The 26,174-nt window shown below is 38.8% G+C and overlaps 1 protein-coding gene across 26 annotated transcripts in view; it reads right to left on the reverse strand.

Annotated features, from left to right (window-relative positions):
• Nucleotides 1–26,174, reverse strand: part of SGCE (sarcoglycan epsilon) — a 113,248-nt gene that overhangs the window by 48,571 nt on the left and 38,503 nt on the right. For 10 of the 26 annotated variants that reach the window (XR_005594285.1, XM_039525563.1, XM_039525562.1 and 7 more), the window contains 7 exons: nt 21,743–21,900; nt 16,018–16,090; nt 12,194–12,392; nt 8,280–8,442; nt 1,159–1,370; nt 382–408; nt 213–269 (listed from right to left, as the gene is read on the reverse strand). Coding sequence is in view for 25 of the 26 variants with exons in the window: in XM_039525547.1 (XP_039381481.1) it covers nt 213–269; nt 382–408; nt 1,159–1,370; nt 8,280–8,442; nt 12,194–12,392; nt 16,018–16,090; nt 21,743–21,900 (889 nt within the window). In the remaining variant the exon portion in view is untranslated. Of the gene's footprint in view, nt 1–12; nt 91–212; nt 270–381; nt 409–1,158; nt 1,371–8,279; nt 8,443–12,193; nt 12,393–16,017; nt 16,091–18,207; nt 18,272–21,742; nt 21,901–25,371; nt 25,495–25,618; nt 25,707–26,046; nt 26,171–26,174 lie in introns of those variants that run through there. The other 16 variants (XM_039525556.1, XM_039525553.1, XM_039525557.1 and 13 more) reach the window with 8 other exon arrangements.

The raw sequence follows: 26,174 nt of genomic DNA on the forward strand, positions 1-26,174 counted from the left end.
CTAAATACTCACAGAAGCTTCGATTTTTATGGCAGAATATTATGTAGGCACAGGATACCTTTCATGAAAGTTCTTTCATCTGTCCATTGCCTTGTAAAAATGTAGATTGGGAGTCACATATGCATGAACATTAATTACATAATAATATTATTACTCTATAAGATTGTACGTTAAACTGATCTTTATTAATTACAAACCCTTTTTATTCTGACCTGCTAGCCTTGCCACACCTCTCTGTTTTATAGCAGCTTTCACATATATGAATTAGACTGTGAATCAAGGAGAGTGAGAGAAGAGCATGACACATGTATGAAGCATGACAAGCTACTGATAAATGAAAATTAAATGAGAAAGAAAAATAACAGGAAAGAAGACACTTACTCTGGTGTTTGCATGTTTCTCTTTTCCCTAAAAACAAAACAAAATTTATGAATTAAATAATAGCATTGATAGTTGGAACATTAAATCTATTTGCTGATGGAAAAAGTACATGACGTGGAAATGTTGACACTGTTACCATCAAATCAAGTTGGTAGCATTTGCCACCAGGTTAATGATAAGAACTGGATGAGCACACATATAGAGCTGTTGATACTGATGACAGACAGACAGACAGACAACCTCACCCACACACAAGTGAATGAAAATGCAAGTTAAGGAAAAGGCTTCTGGCTAAAATAAATTCTATGACAAAATGAAATCAGGGTACATGTAAGAGATGGAAGAAACTACGTTACTTGCTGCTTTTGTTTCATATGTTTGGCTTTTATAACCCTAAATTCAATTTAGGTCCCTGGCAATATTTATTTTACTAGTGTTAGGGTCTTTAATTTTAATGTTCGGTGAATAAAAATTTTAGTCAAATTAAATAATTGTCCTGAATTGGTGGGTCCTTTATTTTTATTTTATTTTTTTTGTGCACAGACGATTTAACCATTTTGAATAGAACTACAGTCCCTAAATCCATTCTCTTGGAGATTACCAATAATTTTAATGCATGTTTAGATGGAAAACAGTACAATATATATTAAATATTTCTGCTGGTCTGTTTAAAAAGTATTTTTATGGACTGAATGATACTCTTCTACGGAATTCTTTCATGTGGATTACAATCTCAGAAAAATTTACAATTACTAATTAGTGTTTTAAAGTACTCACACTCCTTCCCGTCGGCAGCACATGATATAAGCAAGTATTAGAAAAAGCACCAGTGCTACTGCTGAGGGCACTGCCAGTGTAATTAGGAAATCCGAGTAATAGTCTCTGCTTTTCAGTGTATCAGGCGGTGGTTTATATTCTCCACCATCAGGTAATATTCCCTCTCCTCGGATCACATCCTGATAGGTGGAAACTTGTTTTGTTTTATCAACCTGATACACACAAAAAAAAAAGACAATTACATAACCAATTAACAAATGTATGTGGAAAATGAAAAGAATTTTTAACCAATCATAAATCAGAAAAAGCAACACTACACAACACAGCCTTTCAAATTATATGAAATCTCACAACTCCATTTATTTTTCCAAAGACTTCTTCATGGAAGGTATTCCATTGTCTTAATTCATGTTAAAGACCAAATCACAGAAAATGCTTATTGACCTCTGCTGTGACTACCTCAAAATGGTGACAATTTGTTATGTGAACTGGACTGAGACCACCAATTAATTTTATTTAAGTCACTGCATAGCTACCAAATAACAGCAGAGGTTAATGAGCATACAATAAACTCTCTGAAAAATTATCGAAGTCAGAAAGGTACCAAATAACCATTTTTTAGTCAATATCAACCAGGGCAAGCTTTTGTACTTTTAACTAGAGCTATGGAAATTTTACAGCCAAAACTTGATTCAGTGACACCAAAACATTTTTCAAATTAGTGTCAATATAAATCAAATTGTTTATTTTGGGGGGGGAACACCTAATTTCAAATTTTCCTTTGATTCTAAAAAGAAATAAAATACAAAAAGAAACACTGACAATTCTTTTTTTTTTAACTTTTTGATTGGCTGAAAATTTCATTTTCGGTTCAAGCTGAATTTTTTTTGTTTGGACTTGCCATTGACCAAAGAAACTCATTATTCACTCTTCTCTTCTTGTAACATAAAGCAGAAAGGGTGCATAGATCCCATTATTAGTTCCCTCAGATATCCAGGTTCCCTGTTTTTGATTAGGTAATATTTATCCTGCTTCTGTTCAATTATTCATCCCACTCACACTCCCAAAATGTACTGTAGTCACTATAAAGTAGAAGAAAGAAGCAATGTAGCACTTTCAAACCCTAATAAAGGCGGAGGGGAATTAATGTAATCAATTACTGTATAATAGTAAAGCTAAATTATTTAGTGTTAACTTCACAATAAGGGATTTTGAACTTAATTATATGCCCTGGTTGTGCTTGTGCCTATTCAATCTCAATATAAAATAAAATAATCCTATATAGTAACATATATGAACTAGTAGACTTCAGAATATAATTAATACATAAGGTGAAAGTTTCTTGTATTCATTTAAATCTAGGTAACAACAGACTCATTCATTTCATTAGATGAAATATAGCCTTATCAATTATTGGATGATTTAGAAGACCAGCATAAAGTGACAAATTAAAACTTAAAAAGACAAATTTTAAAAAGATTACTAAAATATTTATTCAGTAGCTGAATAGTTGTACAAATGAAAACAGTAATTTAAAAAAATTGTTGACTAGAAGACCATTTATCTCCAAAGAATCTATGACATCACTAAAAATAGATATTTTAAAAGCACTTTTGAAGACTCATTCTAAACATTGCCATAGCACAAGATAAACATTTTTGATCAGTCATATAAATGAAGTTAGAGGATCTATTCAAAGTTCTGGTTCCACCAAATTAAAGAAATTATGCTGATCTTCAGATATATTGTAAGTAACACTTTGACTAACTCATTCTCATTCTGCATTATTTATATATATATATAAATGTATTTATTAAGAAATAGATCAATAGCAAATATCAGATTATAGTAATATAAAAATATGTCCTTTGAATTTATTTTACCAAACACCATTAATTTTTGTTATTTGATAAAATAAATTCAAAATACCTACTTTTGTATTACAGTAATCTGATTATTGGCTATTGATTTATTTCTTAACAAATACATTTCTATATTAAGCACATTTCTTAAATACTAAAAAGTAAACCCTGCCCTCTGTTGCATGAATGAGTTATGAATGACTGGGAAAAGGTTGTAGGAAGTCTCTTCTACCTGTTTCTTTGCCCTCTCGTTGGTGTTCAAAGGAAGTGAGCTGGATACAGTACTGAATGGAATCATGACCCTGAGGGGGGCATAGTCTGCTCCTGCCTCTCTGCCACTAGCACTAGCCATTGCATTCAGCAATATGTGCTTGCCGGGGATGTACAGATCCATCTCAGAGGACAAGAAATGGTTACTTGCAGTAAACTGGTTCTTTGAGATGTGATGGAGCCATGTATTCCACTTAGGTGTGTGTGCACCCAGTGCACTGGAGCCAGAGAATTGTCTCTTGCACTACCCATAGAGGGGCGGTATTCGTACTCATGGTCCCTCCCCTGGCTATATGAGGCAGCACTGCCCTGACCCCCCTCAGATCCTTGGCACCAAGTGCCCAAAGACTAGACTCCAATGCAGTGGAGACAGAGAATCAATCATGGGGTACACATCTGCATCACATCTTGAAGAACCACATTTACAGTAAGTAACTGTTTGTTCTTCTTCAAGTAGATGCAGCTGTATATTCAGCATAGGTGATTCACAAGCAGTACCCACCCCAGCTATTGATGCAGCTTGCGCTCTCATCCACTGAAGCCATTTCATATGCAGTCTTGATACAGGAGGATATCCATTCAGAGAGAGTCTGTGAAGAGACCTCTTGCACCTTCATATGATCTGCATATGACACACATAGCTGAGGCAAAGCATGAAACTGTTTAGTCCTGTCCAGACAGAAGGCCAAACAGCACCTGACATCTAATGTATGAACGTGCTGCTCCTCTGGAGATGAAAATGGCTTAGGAAAGAACACTGGTAAATATACCACCTGGTTCAAATGAAACCAAGAAACCCCTTTAGACAAAATTTTCAGGGTGTGGTTGTAAAGTCACTTTATCCGTAGAGAATTGCGTGCATAAAGGTTCTGCCATCAGAGCCTGCAACTTACAGACTCTCCTTGCAGATGTTATCACTAACAGGAATGCAGTCTTCTGACACAAACGCGGAAAGGGACAAGGGGCTCAAACTAAGGTCTCATTAAAACTGCAAGGACCGTGTTAAGGTGCCACAGAGGAATCAGCTCTCAGACCGGAGGATGGAGATAAAGAAGTCCTTTTTTTAAGAATCTTGCTACTGTGGCACTGGAGAAGACTGATCTTCCCTGAATAGGGGGACAAAACGCTGATATTGCCACCTGATGTACTCTCAATGAGCTACGCACAAGGCCCAATGACTGAAAGTGCAGCAAGTACTCAAAATTGTCCTGAATAGAAGGCAGCATTGGTTAAACGCTGCAGGCCAACAACCACACCGAAAACTGATTCCATTTTGCCGAATAGGTGGAGCCCTGCATGGATACAAAATTTGTATCCACATCCGATCCGCAAAAATGATCCACAGATATCCGCATCTATGGACGCAAAGCAGATATCTGCGGATTTGCAAGGCTCTATGCATAGGCCATTTGGTAGAGGGCTTTCTACCATTGAGTAGGACCTTTTGAACAGCCAAGGAACACCACAATTCCTCCTTAGTTAGCCATGAAGCAGACATACCACGAGATGCAAGGAGCTGCGCATGGGATTTAAAGTGTGACCATGATTCTGTGTGAGTAGGTTTGGATAGAGAGGACAGGATGTGGGAGGCTGAACTGACAGTGCTAGAACGCCAGAGAAACAGCACTGCCTCAGTCACACTGGAACAATCAGAATGAGCTTGGCCCAATCCGCCTTCAGCTTGAGGATGACCTGTGGGATGACTGGGATTGAGGGAAAAGCATACAGACGTGCTGACTGCAGCCAAGACAGATGATGTCAGACAGGGAGTCCAGTCTGAGGCCCTCTTGAGAGCAGAATAGGTGACATTTCCTGATGTTGCTCGTAACAAACAGGTTGATCATCGGAATGCCCTAAGCTGCAAAGACGGCACGGAGCACACTAGTCTTCAGAGACCGCTCGTGACTCAGGGAAAAATTCCTGCTGAGATGGTCTGTGAGATGATTCTGGACCCTGGGCAAGTGGTCAGCAATCGGAGTGATACTCTCCTCGATGAAGAACTACCACAACCTGATTGCCCCTTGGCAGAGCATCCTGGAGTGTGCTCCCCTTTGCCTGTTCACATAATACATTGTGGTGCTGTTATAAGTATGTGAACGAACTACTGAGCCCTTGATACAGTTCAGAACAGCGTGACATGCACCATAGATGGTCAGAAGCTCCGGTAAGTTGATATGCAGTAAGGACTCCTGCTCTGAACACAGACCTTGAACATACAGTGACCCTGGATATGCTTCCCAGCCCATCAGGGAGGCATCTGTGACAACAGAACTGGTTGATAAGGGCCAGATGAAGGAAACTCCATGACAAACATTCTCTAGGAGTGTCCACCACTGCAAGGAGTCCAGGACCAGTGGAGGGAGAGACACCACTCTGTCCAAAGAGTAAAGAGTGGTACAGTAAACTGTCCTGAGCCATATTTTAAGAGGGCAAAGGTGTAATCTTGAAAATTGGAGCCACATGTCTGCTTGCCCCAGGTGCAGAAGAACTGGGCATTTTCAGTTTAATTTGAATAAGTTAAATTTGCTTCTGGTGCAGCTTTACAATTTATAATTGATTGAAACCCAAACAACAACTTATTTATAGTTACATTAAAAAAACACCTCAATAATTGCTAAAAGAACATTATTTAGATTGTAAAGTCAGCACTTAAACATTAGGAAATGCTAGATTTATGGCTTCCTGTGAAATTTTAATTCTGCCTCCTCGTGCAGCCAATCTGTGTGTTGTGTGAAACAGGTCAAGTGGAAAAAATAGTATGTGAGCATTTAAATACTTTTATCATAATGCACAAACACGTCACTTGAATACTTGACTTTGCAATATAAATGTCGTTTTAATATAGGTTTTTCTTAATATAATTTCCTAGGTTTCTTTTTTAAAAGGAAAAAAGCAAAATACAAATTCTATTTCATGCAACTGTAATACCCCTTCCCTCATGCATCTTCACCAAGGTTTGAACCCTGAACCTTCAGCACTGAGCAAAAGAACAATTTTTTATTCTAGGGAGAAGAAAATGTATTGGCACCGTGAGCTGGGTCAGGAAGAGTGGTTACAGGAAGCCTCGCCCTCTCCCAAACTTTTGGGAACACTTCCCCCATGTAGAGCTCCAGAGGGAGGCAGATGGTTGGAGGTATGTTTTCAATGCTGAGAGGTGTGTGGTCAGACAGAGGGAAATCTGAATCCACTTTCTCCTTCACTCCACTTGCTGCTGTGGGAGCTGCTCTGGCAGCTACCAGATGTTCTCAGTACACAGTGTGATGAGGCGGTGCTGGAAACAGCACTGGCCTTAGAATGTTCATATTCAGTTGTTATTGTGGCAGGCTGCCAAAAAATTCCTGACCAGTGCAAGCAACAGAAGGGAAATGACTGAGTTATTAACTGTAAAATTTTCAAACCTGAACAAAATTTCATTCAACAAGCAAAAGGCACATCTATAGCCCCATGACTTTGTCCCAGCAGAATTTCAAAGGCCTGTTGCAAACAATGGAGGTGTCAGAGCTTCTTTTAAAAAATTGCAAGAATCTCTATAATGGAAGGTGTTAGACTATGTTGTGACACACAGGCTCACTTCTGGTTCACTACCCTGTGTCAGCAACTCGTCAGGCCTGAACTGGTCTGTTATTAGACATCTTTCTACAGACATCCCTAATTTATGCTAATTTTTTCAGAAATTGACACCAGAAACAATGGATATCTTATGGATCCTCCTTTTTGCAATAATTGTCATTTTTACAGTTTTTAGGCAACTTTTCCTATTCAAAATGTATTGAAAGACAGAGGATGGGTGATCTACTGGACTGCACATGGACAGGTAATTAGGTGTGTTTACGTTTTAAAATCTCCATTCTGATAATCTCTCCAAAAAATTCTGGTAAGACATTTCACCTCTTTTCTTCATTTCCTCATTTGTGAAATGGGGATAATGCTTATTAACATACCTCTGAAGAGCATGTAAAGATAAATTAATATTTGTAAATGCAATTAAGATAAGAAATGCAATGTGTTAAGTATTACCAGGTGATTCAGCTTACTCTGCTAGCTCTTTTAAAATTTCTGCATACATCTCATTTGGCCCTACTGAGATATGGGTTTTACTGAACATTCCCTAACCATCTTTGTTTAACATTGTTTGCACTACATTCTTCCCACTCCTCAATTTCTTTGCTTTTTGTTTAAAACTGAGAAAAACTAACCATTTTAAAAATTCAGCCCTTATCAGAATTATTCTCCTTCCCTGGTGAACAGTAGTCCTATTTTTTCCTTAATATTTCTCATTTACTTGATAAACCTGAGGAAAATTTTCCAGTTTCATTTGGCTCCAGTAGTTCATCTTATTTTCATTTTCTGCCTCTTATTTAATGTGAGATGTTTATGTTCAGAAGACGTTTTTAACAATTTATAAACATTGCAACCGGGTGTGGTGGTGCATGCCTGTAATCCCAGCTAACTGGAAGGTGGAGGCTGGTGGATTGCTTGAGCTCAGGGGTTCTGGGCTGCAGTGCGCTATGCTGATTGGGCGTCCAGTGCCCCGACAGCCTAGCCAGTAGGTGGCTGAAGGAATGGCTAGAACACCACAAATGGTGATTCAAGGATAAACATTGCTAAATTACTCAACTCAGTATGTCAGTAACTGATGTTAATTTTTTTTTTAGGTTAATAAATTAGACCTAGGCATATTAGTGCAGTGAATTAATGAACCAGGCATTCATTTATGGGTTCAAATCCTACCTAAGTCACCACAAAGGAAACTGAATTTGGTGGTTTTAGTATTGCCTGCACTATAATACACTTCTAGCCACATAGCAAAATCCCTCCACATTCTGGCATTCTCTGCTGAAGGAAGAGTTATGTGTGATCAGTCAAAAATGAGGTGCATTTGGCAGAGTTGTTTGGTGAGGCTTGCAAAATACTTGGCCACACTATGTTCAGCTCTAAGTAGTGCATTTACAAACACATCACTTTTTATCTTATCACAAAGTGACTCACCAAAGAGATTTTACACCAATCAATACTGAACTGAGTACGAAATTTTTTATCACAAGTTATTACAGGTTCCATTTCTTGGCTGCATCTCAGCTGATTTTGTGGATTTTCCACTTCTCGTAAGCATGAGGAGAACGGAACATCTGCACCAACCATAACATAGACACTGCAGAAAAAGATGTGTGACAAAGTGTCATCAGGATATCCATTAATAAATAAATATTTAATGAACACAGTCTAGTCCTCTGCATTCCAATGATCACAACAGTTCATTTCTAAAACAGCTAGTTGTGTTTTATAGGCTATGACATCACTTTTTCCAATGTAGGCCCAATGAACTGGGACCAAACTGTTTCTCTAGCTACTTATTACATTCCTACTACAGCTTGAGTGTACTGTGTGATTATAACTAGCAATAGTCCATTTTCATTTTTAAAAAAAAGTTACGAAGCTCAAAGTTCAGAATTTTGAGGTAAAAACAGCAATAAATCATTGATAAAGTACTTCAGGAAGTTCTGTTAAAATAGTTCCATTTCATGTAAGAGAAAATTTTGCTCAGCATAGCATTCTTGAAAATTCATGGATAGCAGCACTTCTTCCCACATGTAAACTGTAAAAGGTATTTGCAAATGCTTTAAATTACAACTGCAATTTATTTATTTATTATTGATGCCAACTTGCCAAAACATCCAGCTTCTCTCAACAAATTCCACAAGACAGTTATGCACTGTCAATACAAATTTTTACAACATACTGAAAGCAGAGTATGGGACAAAACAAACTGATTTTAGTGTCAAAGTAAATAAAACAAGGGCTACTGTTCTGATACTATTATTCATTTTCATACTTATCTCAATTGAAATGAATAAATGAAACTGTTACAGAATATAATCTGCTGCACCAGAAAGTCACAGAATCCAGGGACCTTGAAGCAGAATTTAGGTTCAGTTTGCCAGGGAGTACACAGAGCACAGTCTGAGCAATGCTCAAAAACACCACAGATGAAACTCTATGTAGCATTTTAGGGTACGTCTACACTACGGGATTATTCCGATTTTACATAAACCGTTTTTGTAAAACAGATTGTATAAAGTCGAGTGCACGCGGCCACACTAAGCACATTAATTCGGCGGTGTGCGTCCATTGTCCGAGGCTAGCGTTGATTTCTGGAACGTTGCACTGTGGGTAGCTATTCCATAGCTATCCCATAGTTCCCGCAGTCCCTGCCCCCTTGGAATTCTGGGTTGAGATCCCAGTGCCTGATGGGGCAAAAAGTCATTGTCGCGGATGGTTCTGGGTAAATGTCGTCAGTCATTCCTTCCTCCGAGAAAGCAACGGCAGACAATCATTTTGCGCCCTTTTTTCCTGGATTGCGCTGGCAGACGCATAGCATGGCAACCATGGAGCCTGTTTTGCCTTTTGTCACTGTCACCGTATGTGTACTGGATGCCGCTGACAGAGGCGATACAGCAGCGCTACACAGCAGCATTCATTTGCTTTTGCATGATAGCAGAGACGGTTATCAGCCGTTCTGTACCGTTTGCTGCCATTGTAAATTGGCAATGAGATGACGGTTATCTGTCGTTCTGTACTGTCTGCTGCTGTCATGGGTAACCCTGGCTGAGGTCGGCCGGGGGCGCAAAGACAAAAATGGGAATGACTCCCCGAGTCAATCCCTCCTTTATGGTATCTTAAAAATAGAATCAGTCCTGCCTAGAATACGGGGCTAGTGTACTAGAGAACCAGTGTATCAGAAAACCTGAGAGCACAGCTGCTCCGTGTCAGACCCCGCAGAAATGATGAGCTGCATGCCATTCACGGGGGGTGCCCCTGCAACAACCCCACCCGTTGCTTCCCTCCTTCCCCAACCTTCCTGGGCTACCATGGCAGTGTCCCCCCCATTTGTGTCATGAAGTAATAAAGAATGCAGGAATAAGAAACAGTGACTTGTTAGTGAGATAAAATGAGGGGAAGGCAGCCTCCAGCTGCTATGATAGACCAGGCAGGACATTAAGCGGTGTGGGGGAGAGGAGCCCAGCATCCCGCTGCTATGAGAGTACAGGCAGGACATTAAACGGTGCGGGGGAGAGGAGCCCAGCATCCCGCTGCTATGATAGTCCAGGCAGTACAGAAGCTTTTCTTTACACATGAAAGGGAGGGGGCTGATGAAGCTCAGCCCCCAGTTGCTATGATGAGGACAGTTATCAGCCGTTCTGTACCATCTACTGGGAATGACCGGGAATCATTCCTATTTTTACCCAGGCACCCCCGGCCAGCCTCACCTGAGGCCAGCCAGGACCACTCATGGGCTGATGACGAGAACGGATACCAGTCCTACTGTACCGTCTGCCACCGGGGAGAGGGGAGAGGATGCTGCTGTTTAGCTTGCCAGCACCTCGTCTACCAGCAGCATGCAGTAGACATAGGGTGACACTGAAAAAAGGCGAGAAATGATTTTTTTTCCCTTTTCTTTTGGGGGGGGAGTGAAGAGTGTAAATTGACGACATACACCCTGAAACACCCGGGAAAATGTTTTTGACCCTTCAGGCACTTGGAGCCCAGCCAAGAATGCAAATGCTTTTCGGAGACTGCGGGGACTGTGGGATAGCTGGAGTCCTCAGTACCACCTCCTTCCCTCCATGAGCATCCAGTTGCTTCTTTGGCTTTCCGTTACGCTTGTCATGCAGCACTGTGCTGAGTCCCTGCTGTGGCCTCTGGAGATTTTTTCAAGTGCTTTGTCATTTCGTCTTCTGTAACGGAGCTGTGATAGAACAGATTTGCCTCACCATACAGCAATCAGATCCAGTATCTCCCGTACGGTCCATGCGGGAGCTCTTTTTGGATTTGGGACTGCATCGCCACCCGTGCTGATCAGAGCTCCACGCTGGGCAAACAGGAAATGAAATTCAAAAGTTCGCGGGGCTTTTCCTGTCTACCTGGCCAGTGCATCCGAGTTCAGATTGCTGTCCAGAGCAGTCACAATGGTGCACTGTGGGATACCGCCCGGAGGCCAATACCGTCGATTTGCGGCCACACTAACCCTAATCCGATATGGTAATACCGATTTCAGCGCTACTCCTCTCATCGGGGAGGAGTACAGAAACTGGTTTAAAGAGCCCTTTATATCGATATAAAGGGCCTTGTTGTGTGGACGGGTGCAGCGTTAAATCGGTTTAACGCTGCTAAAATTGGTTTAAACGCGTAGTGTAGACCAGGCCTTATATACACTGGTGTGGCTAACACAAGATGACGAAGCTGCCAGATTTTCTTTAGCTGCTGTTCAACTGTAGTGACAGACTTCAAGAAGCCTCTCAATCAAAAAAACATTAAAAAAGGAAAATTTTGCTCAAGGCGTATTTCTCCTGTAAGTTCTTCTGTGTATATTTTTTTTAAAAAACTTTCCTAAAACATCTAATGCAAAGGAATGAGCCCCTTCACAAGCAATATTAATCAGTGAACTCTAAATTTAAGAGCTATAGTATTGGAAGATGTAGCTTTAAATGTCCCTGTGATGTTTGAAACAGAATGCAGCTGAGCTAATTTTAAGTTTTGTGAGGTCTATGTTGTAGAACTTCAGAGTCATGAATCAAAATTAGGCTCTGCAGTTACAGGGATATAAGGCTGGAATTGTAGATTAAGAGTCTTATTTCCTTCCACCTGTTTTGTAAGCAGGGAGCTAATGTTTCTTTGACTGTAAATTTCCAGCACCTAACATCAAAAGACCTTGATCCCCTCATCTGGGGCCTCTGGGCACGTATGTATTTTTAATATCTAATAACAATTTCCAAAAGTTTGTTCTTTAAAAAGTAACTTCCAAAAAGTCTTGAATGCCTGAAAGGAACATTAAACACTTGAGTGACACTTATTTTGAGTGGTAAAGACTTATAAACAGATTAGATATATATACATGTGCTTACCCCTCTTTCATATCATTAATAGGAAGTGGAACTCTGCCTCCCCTGTCTAGCGCTGAGGTGATGTTTATAGCATTCAAACGCTCTGGTTGCCAAACATTTTTCACTGCTCCAAGAAAATCTCCAAGAACCTCACTTGCTAACATTTCTTCTACATTCATGTTCTTTATGAAGAACTCCGCTTGATATGGTAAAGGAAAATCTAGTTGTGAAGGAAAAGAGTTACGTCTTTATTACAAAAGATCTAAAATAGTGGTTGAGTACTGCACTACTGACTTATTTAGAAGACTGAGGAGGCACCTTCCTAAAATCCTTTTATAATACCAAGTTATATTCTGATCTTGCCACTCTTGTTTAATTATCAAACTATGTTTATTTATAATAGCACCAACTATTTTTTAAAGAAGCACTCAAGCTTTGCCCTATTGATGGAGCTATTGGCAACCTGCAAATAACCTGAGGGCTGATCCTCATCTGAGTAAATTATAATAGTGCTGTGACTTAAATGAAGTTATGACAATTTACATCTGCACAGGATCTGCCCCCTGAAGACAACACTTAATCTGCATTAAATGAAGAAAATTGCAGCTACCCTACTCTTGGGCAAAGAGGAGTGGCCTGCAACGATTACAAGTCCCAGCCTGAATTGCTTCATATACTGACCTGAGTGACATAAGATTATTCATTCAAGATGAAATATTGTAGGCTGGAACCTGTAAATGCAATAGGCCACAACTCCATGTTCAAACTGAAGGTGATGACAGACTACATTGTAGGTCTCACTTTAGTTTCCTCCTGTCTAAGTAATCAGTAAATTCAAAATGCACAAACTGTCCACACCCACAATTAGAATGGTCTGCTAAATTTTACAGAGAGCTGGGCAAATAACTGATTTTTCAGTTGGATGACAGTTCTGAAATATATGTTGAAAAAAAATCAGTTTGGTCAAACCTGATTTTTTTTCTGACTTTTCAGTTGATTGAGAAATTCCATATCAGGTATATTTCATAGCAGGAATTCAAACCTCTATCTCCCATATCCCAGGTGAGTGCCCTAACCACTGAGCTAAATATTATAAGGGCAGTAGCAGATGCAGCAGCATCACCACCATTACCACCATAACCTTCACCTCCTCCTCCTCTGGTTGTTTTGTGAATGGTCAAAATTATTAGTGTCAAATTCATAGATTCAGGTTGACCAAAACAGATTATTCAGTGAAAATTCAATTTGCCTGAAAAAGTTTGCCAGCTCTAATTTTAAGACAGATCAGTGGTGGTATTTTTAAGGTGATTTGTATTGTTTTCAGTTTTGAACTGTGACTTGTTTTGCAACTTGATTAACCTGAAACATCTACTTTTTTAAATGTAAAAGTTACCACAGAACATTGTCTGCTGAACCTGAGTGCTGCAGTTTTATGTGCAACTATTTTTGTGGTACTGTGCATTTGCATCCTGTGCACACTCAAATTCAATATGCACATTTCATTTTTTCCCCATAGATAGATATTCTAAAAGAACTCAGAGGAGGCCAGGACTAGTGGTCAGAACTCTGATAAAATTAAAAAGCCTTCTTTCAAATATTAAAGAAAACCCAGAGGAATTTTCATTTTACGGGTCTCATTAACTCAAATTACATGTATTTATATCTTATTTTCTGATTTTATAGACTACTGAATATTTTACGTACATTGTTACATACTGCAATCTGGTTACAAACTGTATTGAAGGACACAGGTTTTCGTAAATGAATATCAAGATGCTTCATTTTTAAATCCTTTACACTCTTCTTGGAGATGCTATTTGATTTTTTCACTTGGTTATTTATTGTTTTGCACTAGCTTTTAAATTTAGTAAAACGGGACTTTCACAATCTTTCATGATACAACAGATGTTATTAGTTAAGCATGACAGCATATATTGTACAAATCAACATAGTAACATTATGAAGATGAAAGAGATGTTCACACTGGAGAAAATTTGAGGAGAAAAAATGTATGCAAAAAATTGTTCCCTGACATTTTTCCTTGTTTCTTTTGCTACTTTTAGAATAGATAGATGCTTTGTGATTACATACCAGTTTTCTTTCTGAGTTTTTATGACATCTGTCTATAACTGTGGAAGTGATTGTCACACATTCAGCATTATGATTTAACTGTAGTGAATCATTTCACAATTACCTAAATGCATTTGGAGGGATTTTCTTCCTCTGGTGATACATCAGCTATTGGCCTCTATATGTTGTAGGGATTTAGCAATAAAATAAGTAGTAAATTCAAGAGGCGTATCAAAGTTAAAAGCCTATGTGTTGCTTTTAAAATCTAGGGGATGAAGGCTTGGTATTGCAGGGCCATGAGCATTACAGCTCTGATTCAGCAATGCACTTATGCACATGCTTAAAGTTAAGCATGTGAGCAGTTCCATAGTTAATGGAACTAACCATGTGCATAAAATTAAGTATGTGCTTAAATGCATTGCTAGATTGAGGCCAAAATGCTCCCTATGACAATTTGAAAAGGAAAAAGAAAAAAAATGGGACATATTCTCTACTCAATGTAAGTATTACACTGCCAGTGACAAGAATAGGAGTTCTGTATGTGGAATAGGAGAGAATATATCCAATGTGTTTACATAATAAACTAAAAGACTGTAGAGAAGCTGCTCCCAGAAAAAGCAGCAGTAGGTAAGGATTTTTATTTGCAGGGGGTGCTGACTAGAGTATATAACAGGAAAAGTGTGAAAGAGAATGCAACCCTTTACCTTATCATAAAACATCCTGTTATGTGCTACACTTGTGACAATCTCTTTTCTATATGACACTTGTTTTGCCTACCCATTGAATACCAAATCAATGCAAATTACAGTTCTTTACCACTTATGCTCCTTTTTTGACTAACCTGCACTATCGTCTACATTTCTGCTGAATGTGGCCCAGTGAACCAGATTCTGGACTTAACAACACTGTAGGTCTGGAGCAGTTCCATAGACTTCAGAGCTGCTCAAGATTTTCACCAATATAAATGAAATTAGAATTTAGCTCATTCTATTTATTTGGAGGATTTTTTTCAATGACAGTTGATAGAACATGTAACTAGCTGTTTTGCAAGGCAACCTGATTCTTTAAGGTCACTGCTTGTATAAAGCATTTGATATTATGAAATTCATTGTCTTTCATAAAGACAATAAAAAAAGCATATTGGGCCTCCCTGCCTCCATTTCAAAATTCAAGATCCAATATTGCTGATGACAAAATTGTACAACTCAATTTACCTCAGTGGAGCAGTACTTGATTATGTCACTTCTTAATTTGACCCAGTGTGCCTAACTTTGCATTTTTCATTCTATACTTTAAAAGTCTAATCCTCCAGTTAGATATATCTTTCATTAACCAATAAAATGCAAAATAATGCTGACATCCCTGCATGTCTCTTTATCCTTTAACTTCAAAGGCTTGATGCACTTCTCAAATACAGCTCTCACTACTATTGGTTTCAAAACAAATACTTTGAAGAGATATATCCCTTGTATGTGGTGAAGGTATAGAAAATATACAGTTTGGTACAATTTGGTTCCAAAAGCAAAAAAGTTGTCTCTTCAGAAGAATTTTTAAGAACTGGGCATAAATCAGCCCTGGTAAAAATGGTTTAGCAAAAAATAAAAACAGGATGAATCAGGACAGGGAAGTTTCCCTTACCTCCTCCTCACCACTCATGCTTTTAGTTGAAACACTGCTTAATGTTTGACAGTATTTTGTCATCTTAAAAATCATGTAATCTTAATAATGTATCACTTATACAATCTAGAGTGCTGCAAAATCTCTTCTGTACATACCTTCTGCTGACATTATATTAATAATCAAGTTATGTCTTGCAGTCTCAAAGGTGCGCCTGTTATAAGCAGTGATCTAGAATAAAAACAGATGACACCAAAATGGTAGTACAAATATGAAAACCAAAATTAATGAATTCAGCAAAGAAATTGGGGGAAGGGATAGCTCAGTGGTTTGAGCATTGGCTTGCTAAACCCAGGGTTGTGAGTTCAATCCTTGAGGGGGCCACTTAGGGATCTGGGGCAAAAAATCTGTCTGGGGATTGGTCCTACTTTGAGATAGCCTCCCAAGGTCCCTTCCAACCCTGATATTCTATGAAAAGTATTGTTTTTCTTAAATTAAAAATATCCATTAATATATGTACTGTATAGACTCATTCATTAGCCAAATATTTTTGGTAAAAAAGTGACACATCAAAGATTGGGGGTCGGCTTATAAACGGATCTACACTGAAATTTGATGATTTTAAACTCTATGGCAGGGATCGGCAAACTTTGGCATGTGGCTCACTAAGGTAAGCACCCTGGCAGGCCGGGCTGGTTTATTTACCTGCCGCGTCCGCAGGTACGGCCAATTGCGGGTCCCATTGGCTGCGGTTCGCTGCTCCAGGCCAATAAGGGCTGCAGGAAGCGGCGTGGCTCAAGGGATGTGCTGGCCACCGCTTCCCGCCGCCCCCATTGGCGTGGAGCAGTGAACTGCGCCCAGTGGGAGCTGCGATGGGCCGAACCTGCGGACATGGCAGGCAGGCAAACAAACCAGCCCGGCTTGCCAGGGTGCTTACCCTGGCGAGCCGCGTGCCAAAGGTTGCCAATCCCTGCTCTATGGAATCATTGAATCGAATATCTAATACACTGTCATTTTGTTTACCTGGAGTGTCCGCAGGCATGGAGCCCCTCGGTTCCCTGTGGCCGCGGTTCACCAGTCCCGTGATCGGCCGAACCTGTGGACGCGGCAGGTAAACAAACTGGACCCGCCCACCAGCGGCTTACCCTGACAGGCTGGGAGCCAAAGTTTTCCAACCCCTGAAATATAGGGTCGGCTTATGAAAGGGTCATAACAGTTTTTGCTATTTTTACTTATCCATCTTGGGGGGTCGGCTTATAAACGAACGGGCTATGAACGAGTATAAACGGTAATTATTTTTATTTTTGAATACTAAAAAAAACCCTCTATGGACTATAAATATAGAAACATGAAAGATAAATGAATGAGGAGGCCTATATTTGATGGAGCACTATATTAAATAAAAACATCTTACTGGGATTTTCACACTAATCTATCTAGTTATTTATGTTGCAATAATATTCTCAGATACGACATGGATAACGTATTTACATACAAGTGGTTGGCCTTCCCTAGTCCTGTATTCTTTTCTCTCTCAGCTCCATTTCAGGAATAAGAGGGAGCAGTTTGTTTGGGGGTTTTTCTGTATTTTTTCTTCTTTTATTGACCTAAGTATGATAAAGTCAAAGAGTAGAGATGGATTTTGTGTTTTGTCCTGAAGGCTGTAAGGTTTCTATTCATTCTTAGCTCCTTAACCTAACTGGTGATATTTATAGGAAAAAACATTGTAAGGTCTTTGGGACGGTGACCATCTTTTAGTTGTATATTTGTAGTGCCTAGCACAATGGGACCTTGATCCATGACTGGGGCTTTTAGGCACAACCACAATACAAATAATAAGAATGCCAGAGTCTTTATCTTTAGGTGGGTTGAAAGCTATTGGGAGATACAGAGTATATGCTCCTTATTTTTGGAAAAATATGTCTGATATAATTATGTACAAATACACAGAAAGGTACCTTTTAAATGCATGAAGGACCTGCGGTATTCATCTGATGGCCAAACGGTCCCCAGTGATTATTCTTTGACTGTGTTGGAAAGTTATACCATGACTGAACTCATACGAATTTTGGAATATGGTCTATCAGAATTGTGTATGTTTCCCTCTCCTTTCTTTCCCCCCTCATTACCCTCAAAAATACAGGTGTCTCACAACACAAATAGAAATAGATGGTCCCTGCCCAAAAGATCTGACAATCTAGCTTGACGTGATTCAACAAAGGGAGGTAACAAAATATCAGAAGGTGGAGGGCAGGATAGTGGTTACATGAATGAAATTCTGCAGTCTCTCAGGAAAGGGTAGGAATAACCATAGTGGTTAAAAATAAACCAATAAATGACTAACTCACTTCTTGAAGGTGTCTCAGTAAAAGTGGGTCTTGAAAGGGATTGGAATGAGGAGAGGATAGTGGTCTGACATATCGATTACAGGCAAATTTATGTAAGTGAAGAGAATAAAGCTTAAATTGTAAAATATAGTGTACTCTATGTAAAAGAAATTTTAATAAAAACAGAAAATTAATCTCTAATTTGAGAATTTTTTAACAAATTAATTTAGCACTGCAAAATTAAATCTGCTGAAAAACTAACAATAACTGAAGCACTAATATTTAGAGTGGCATTCTTTCCTTTTTTTATTTGTAATTTCAGTTTAACCATAAATCCAAAAGATAGATAAATCACTTAATTACAGCTACATCACAAACTATATATTTAAAACTCCTATAAAGGATGAAAAAAACCATTCACCTATTTACTAGGGAGTAAATCAAATAAAACAAAATCTGTACTGGGCCCAGTCCTATTTAACATATTCATAAACAATCTGGAAAAGGGGGTAAACAGTGAGGTGGCAAAATTTGTAGATGATACAAAACTACTCAAGATAGTTAAGTCCCAGGCAGACTGCAAAGAGCTACAAAAGGATCTCACAAAACTGGGTGACTGGGCAACAAAATGGCAGATGAAATTTAATGTTGATAAATGCAAAGTAATGCACAATGGAAAACATAATCCTAAGTATACATATACAATGATGGGAATCATCAAGAAAGGGATAGATAATAAGACAGAAAATATCATATTGCCTCTATAGAAATCCATGGTACGCCCACACCTTGAATACTGCGTGCAGATGTGGTCGCCCCATCTCAAAAAAGCTATATTGGAATTGGAAAAGGTTCAGAAAAGAGCAACAAAAATGATTAGGGGAATAGAACAGCTTTCATATGAAGAGAGATTGATAAGACTGGAACTTTTCAGCTTGGAAAAGAGGCGACTAAGATATGATAGGATAGAGGTATGACATGCTACGGGATATGACAGAGGTCTATAAAATCATGAGTGGTATAGAGAAAGTAAATAAGGAAGTGTTATTTACTCCTTCTCATAATACAAGAACAAGGAGCCACCAAATGAAATTAATAGATAGCAGGTTTAAAACAAACAAATATTTTTTCACGCAGCACACTGTCAACCTCTAGAACTCCTTGCCAGAGGGTGTTGTGAAGGCCAATACTATAACAGGGTTCAAAAGGGAGCTAGATAGATTCATGGAAAAGAGGTCCATCAATGGCTATTAGCCAGGATGGGCAGGAATGGTGTCCCTAGCCTCCGTTTCCCAGAAGCTGGGATTGGGTGACAGGGCATGGATCACTTGATGATAACCTGTCTGTTTATTCCCTTTGGGGCACCTGTCATTGGCCACTGTCAGAGGACAGGATACTGGGCTTGATGGACCTTTGGTCTGATCCAGTATGGCCGTTCTTATGTTCTTAAGCTTTGGTAACAAGTAACCTATTTAAAACCTAAGCCATATAAAATATATATCTACATTTTGATGTGTCAAATATAGGCCCCAATCATGCATTCGTATCACTAGCATATTTCTGTCCCCATGTAGAATCTTTAGTCCTATACTGGGATTTGCTAATGCATCTGTGCAAAGATCTTTGTACCTGTGCAAAGTCACACTGACTTCAATGGTATTTTATATAGCAGCAAGAATCCACCCTCGCAGATCCTGATGCAGGTTTGGAAACAGACACCATTTAAAAAAAGAACAATTTTAAAAATAGTTTCTTTCCAGGGTTCTGATCCTGCAGACTGTTCTGCACGTGGTTAATGTTATGCATGTGATTAGTGCCACTGAAATCAATTGGACTAACCCAGCACCCACATGTTCATCCTTGTAAAATGATCGTATGGTATCCAATACAAAGTTTGTCATGTTGGGTGTCTTCAGAAGGCTCATGATGCACTGAGCATTGTTGTTACAGTAATGTTATAGATTATAATGTTATGTACTTAGTTATGAGGCTGAAAATGTATCCTCATGGCTTAAAATAAGCCCTGGCAAAAACTCTCCAAAAGCAGAGAGGCAGTTCACACCTCATCAGGGCACGTACGGGACAAACCCAGCCCAGCCTCACAGGAATGAAGGATGCTGGCCTAGGCAGCAACAAAAGGATATGTTGGACTCGCGAGTGAGTCACCCCCCCTTCCTTTGGCCAGTTGGGGACTGTGATGATGTAATGCTCACTTGACTCTGAAGGGGGAGGGGCAAAGCCAAGAGGGAAGAAAGAACATGATAAAAGGGAGAGACGTTTGCCATGCTCTTCCTCTCTCTTCCACCTACATCTACAGACACCAAACCAAGCGACTGAAGCACTGATCAAAGGAGAGAGCCTGGCTGAAGAGCAACCAGCCAGCCTGTGGTGAGAAGCATCTAAGTTTGTAAGAGCACTGAAAGTATTAAGATCAGCTTAGAATGAGTTTTTCTTTTATTTCATTTTACCAAATCCAATTTGTTATGCTTTGACTTATAATCACTTAAATCTATTTTTATAGTTAATAAATCTGTTTGTTTATTCTATCTGAAGCAGTGCGTTTGGTTTGAAGCATGTCAGAGACTCTCCTTGGGATAACAAGCCTGGTACACATCAATTTCTTTGTTAAATTGACGAACTCATATAAGCTTGCAGCATCCAGCGGGCATAACTTGACACTGCAAGACGGAGGTTCCTAGGGTTGTGTCTGGGACTGGAGATATTGGCTAGTGTTATTCGATTGCACAATCCAAGAAGCAGCTTACATGCCAGAGGCTGAGCGTGAACAGCCCAGGAGTGGGGGTTCTCACAGCAGAGCAGGGTAAGGCTGGCTCCCAGAGTCAAGGATTGGGGTCCAGATAACACCAGGGAACATCACACGTGTACATAAAATTGACCATGTGTGGAACTGTTTGTAGGATCAGAACCTAGGCTGGTGTTTACAGTTTTATCTTGGAGAAGAATAATAAAATAATAAAATCAAGAGAAGCGATTAATCAAGAGTTTGACACAAATATATGGCTGTCCAAGCAAAACTGGTGGAACTGGCAAGTTAATTTAGCAATTTTTTCATACTGTTGTGAGCTGCAAAGTTGCCGCATTGACTTCCTAATCTGTGGTGTGGGACCAAAGGCATGACTGAGAATCATACAGTTTTTGTCTTTCAACTGCTGTTCACTATATAATTAGTACTTTTAAAATTTTAGAATCACATTCATATTAGTGATGTAGATACAATAAATAGTGGTTTTTGTCAGCATTAGTAATTAGATTAGAATAGGAAAATGTTTTGGTGTTAGTTAAGAAAGTAAACCTGATTAATTTACCACTGAGTGATAAAAAATAAATAAAAAATCTGTTTATTGATTTAACAACTGTATTTGTCTGCCCTGAAGAGAAAGAGAAGTGGTATATTTCTAGGGATGAGAAGTGCAAAGTTAAATATTTAGACGTTCTTCATTTGATTGTTTATGAAGTTATTTTGCACACTATTTTACATTAAGTGATAAAGATTTTAAAATGAAATAAAACCTTCTGATGCTTTTCAAGGAAGTACCTCAATGATGGTTGGTTTGCCCACATTTTCTATAGTTGGTGATCCATACAGCACTCCATCACTGTATGGTGTCCTCTGAATGTAGCGTAGCCATCCAGGTCTGTCAGGGTAACCCATTAAGTTGGTGTTAAATGTTATAGGATCATTACTTATCTCACCTAGATAAGATACACAATATTAGAAAGTTTTCAAAAAATGAACTTTATGCACCTTGTTTCTGATGTTTCCATTAAATAATTTTGAGTTCAGTTTTGTCATATAAACACAATTACTATAATGTTTTGTAACAAATAATTGCAGTTCCATGGGGAAATAATAAAACTGTAATTTTTTATTATCAGAAAGTGCAGTTTGAGAGACCCACACTCCTGAGTCCATACCTCAGCATGTGTAATTGACAGGAATCCCATATTTGAAATGTATAGCCAACAACAGAGTGGAGTGTGCTTGTACTTTCTTAGCGCTCTAATGACCCCTTCTGCTTCCACCCATCAATTGCTAGGTCCTGGCTTCACAGGGGCCTGTGTTTCCCAGAACACCAAATCATCCAGCCTCCCTACCAACAGAAGCAAAAGGATCCAAAGCCCAGTATTTCCAAGCAACAAAAACCTTTAAATTTTTAAAGGCTCTAGAGACAATGTCTACCTCTGAGGACCTTACTGTAAGAGAGAGACTGTTTTTTTTCCACACCTTAACATGTGTGGTCGTGTCAAGACACACTGGTCCTCAACAATGACAACTGAGCAACAGATTTGCTTTAGAGAAACTCTTCCAAATTTACCCCTAGATCAGAAGATTGGAAAGAGGCAATCGTGTTGCCAACAAGCTTGTGCCACAGGACAGAAGAGGGAAAGGATTTTGTTTTAAGAAATTTGTGATAGCCAAAAAGACAGAAGGACAACAAGATTTCTCTGAGACAATTTTTAACTGGTAAAATAACACTTAAATATGGTGTGCTGGCCCTTTAAGGGTAGGCTCCTGATTTAACACTGTCCTGCTCCTGATTTCAGCACAGACCCCAGGAATGTTGTGATCTGTAGTTCCTAAAGCGAATGAAACTTTGAAACTCCAGGCAAGGGATGTTGGGAATAGGGTAAATAAGCAGCTCTTTTTTCGCACAGCCAGAGGATGCAGATAATGAGTAAGAGCTGTGGACAGGAAGTATCTTGGAAGGACCCTGGACAGTGGCCATCAAAAGTACCACTTAGGGTACATCTGCACTACCGGCTGGATCGGCGGGTAGCAATCGATTTCTCGGGGATCGATATATCGCGTCTCGCGATATATCGATCCCCGAACACGCTCCTGTCGACTCCGGAACTCCACCAACGCGAACGGCGGTAGCGGAGTCGACATGGGGAGCCGCGGACGTCAATCCCGCGCCGTGAGGACGGTAAGTAATTTGATCTAAGGTACTTCGACTTCAGCTATGCTATTCACGTAGCTGAAGTTGCGTATCTTAGATCGATCCCCCCCCTAGTGTAGACCTGCCCTTACAGAACTGGATGGCTGGAGAAGAAATGCCAGAAGAGGAAGCTCGATATTTAAGACTGTTTTATTAGGTGATGTTGGGAAGGGCAAAGAACAAGTGGAAGCAAGTGAAGGAAGAAGCCTCGGGGAAGGGAACATGGGGGATTGGGGTTTGAACCAGGCACTTGTTTCCTTTTCAGCCCAAGTACAGCTGCTAGTAGAGAGCAGGAAGAACTTCCCATTCACTTCACTACATGAATGGAGTGAGAGTTTTCACAGACATTCAGGAAGAGAATCTGTAACCTAGAATGAGAAACATCAGAAAAAGATTGTGCACACTTTCAAGAAGAGAGACCCAGGAAGCAACAGTGGGAGACTGGACAAAGAAAGTGTATGATTTGGACTTCTTATTTTGGACTTTCATAACCCAGATGATGGATGGTCTTCATTTTAATTGGAGAGTTAAACACAAATCAAATTCAAAAAATCAATGAAACCTCAGGGTGTCGGGAAATTGAGAATCAACCACGATACTACAGCAATATGCTAAGACATCAGTCAAACATGTTACCATGGCAACACAGAAAGCCCTCCCAACATCATTTCTCTGGGAATAATGTTACCAGGGTGCTACAGTCGCTAGGATTCATCATAAATTACCCCATTTCACAGTTTGTTCCTCAAAGTTAATTTTAATATATCAGCAGTCTGAGATGTGGCTTGTTTCAAAATCCTTCTCCAGGAAAGGCTCTATGATGCTAAGTATCTGGCAGAGCAGATTTGTCATACACAATAGCTTTAAAAAAGGACTATATTGCAAATGTTGGGCTTTGATGATCAATGTGGTATTCATGATGCCTACAGGTGGGGCAATTTCAGTGGATCATGAGGTCACAATTGTACAAGTGAGAGATTCAGACAGCATCTGTGTAACATGCCTCAGACATGGAACTGAGATAGCAGTGTTCTAGAGACAATCTGAAATTAGGAAAGGACTTTCAAATTCCTTCCATTTACATCCCTAAGCTGTTATCTCAGGAGGGGACAAATTGGGCACGAGATAGGCACATTTCACCATATTATTGGCTGGCAGTAAAACTATGTAGCTCCAGCAGTCACACACATGGAGCACAAACTCAAAAGTAAGGGTCTGTCAAGACATCCACCTTTAGAGAAGAAGATTAAAGAAAATAAAAACAAATTAAGTCATTTTTTTCCTCGAGAATATTTTAAACATATGACATTCAAACAAATGCTATTTTTCCCCAATGTGGTTTCAAGGCACCATGTTCCAAAATCAAAATTAAAAAGATTGTCAAAGAAGTAGAACTTTTCAATTTTACTTGCTTCTAGGAAGCTAAATAATTTATAAGCAAAGTGGGGAAAAATGTCCTTTATCTTCATATAGTTTTTTAGATGAATTCAAACCTATGTTTTCTATCTTGCTAATGATCTTCCTTTGGTTTTCACTTCGTGGATGTAAGTCAAAACATTATTCTTATGAAAATATAGCCCTTTCTATGACAAAAGACTGCTTTACAATTTAAAAAAGTAACTGCATGTAGAAACAAAATAGGATTGAAACCAAGGAAGCTTTCATTTTCTTTGAAAGAAAATAATCATCACTGCTCTAGGCTAAAGACATTTAAAATTTTTATTTTAAATGTTCCTTGTGTATTTAAAGTAATTTTATAAAATGTATAAGATGCTTTTTGACACAAATTGTTAATATCACTATTTATTTTGTAAGAAACTGATACAATCTCAAATGGGGCATTTTTTACAAAAATCACCATATGACTCAATCTTTTTTAAATTAAAATTAAGCTTGTACAACTACATATTTAATGGTATAGCAAAGAAAAGTGCCAGATTCTAATTTTAGATTCATAAGATGCATTACTGAACATTTCAAAGATCATAACTGGGCTTCTCAACATGCACTGCAATGCATACCTGTAGTTCATAAGCCTTAAGATTTAAAACCTTGAAATGATCCACTTACTTTACCAGTATAGAAGAGTCAACCAAAGTTAAAAGTTTTGAAGTGATATATGTTCAATACTGTACCACAAAGTATTCTAGATACATTTGAGATCTTGAATTTAAAAGTAAAAATGATATTTTTCTATAACACAGAAGATCTAAGCATCCCATACCAGGCTTTGGATAAGGAGGAAACTCCCCCTTAAAGTATTCTCTCTCCAAAACATGAACAAAAAGAACTCCAGCAGAAGGATAGACATTCCGATCAGAGTGCACCTTAGAGAGAATCGTGTACACTGAAAAGCAGAAGGGAAGATAAGAGACAGAAAAGTAAAAAGTGAGACATGCTCTAGACAATACAGCATGCATTATATGGAAATTTTCATTTCTAGGGAAAGGAAAGCAACAAGCATTAGATACCTGTTAATAAGTTTTTAAAAGGTTGTGTGGGTTTAAGAATACAATACAAAACAAATCCTCTCTTTGCCCATTATGTATCCTCCAAGTCCTGTACAAGATTCCAGTAAACAAAATTAGACAGTTTTTAATATTTCAAATGCTTATCACATACTTACTTTTATTATAATAATAATAATGATAGATAATGAAGAAGCCAATGAGTATTTTTGGAAACTTGTTTATTTGTGATATTCCATATATCAATAAAAACATATGAGTGTATAATCAAATTTCCCCCATATTTTTAACAACAAAAATAAGGAACAGAAGGAACAAAGTAGCCTATACAGGCTTAATAACTTGTTTGTAAAGTAATTAAATATGAATATTTAGTCAAATACATCCTGATGAAGGCTGTTTGTATGCAAGCAAGAACTTCATTATTATACCTTATTGTAATTTTTCCTTGTTCTTTGTTATTCTGTATTTGTACACTATCAATAGCCTCAGAACATAGGGTAATATTCTTCCACTGTTCTGCATGCAAGACTCCCACGGACATCTATGGTAGTTCTGT

This window comes from Mauremys reevesii, linkage group 2 (assembly GCF_016161935.1).
Source record: "Mauremys reevesii isolate NIE-2019 linkage group 2, ASM1616193v1, whole genome shotgun sequence".
NCBI classification, from domain to species: Eukaryota; Metazoa; Chordata; order Testudines; family Geoemydidae; genus Mauremys; species Mauremys reevesii.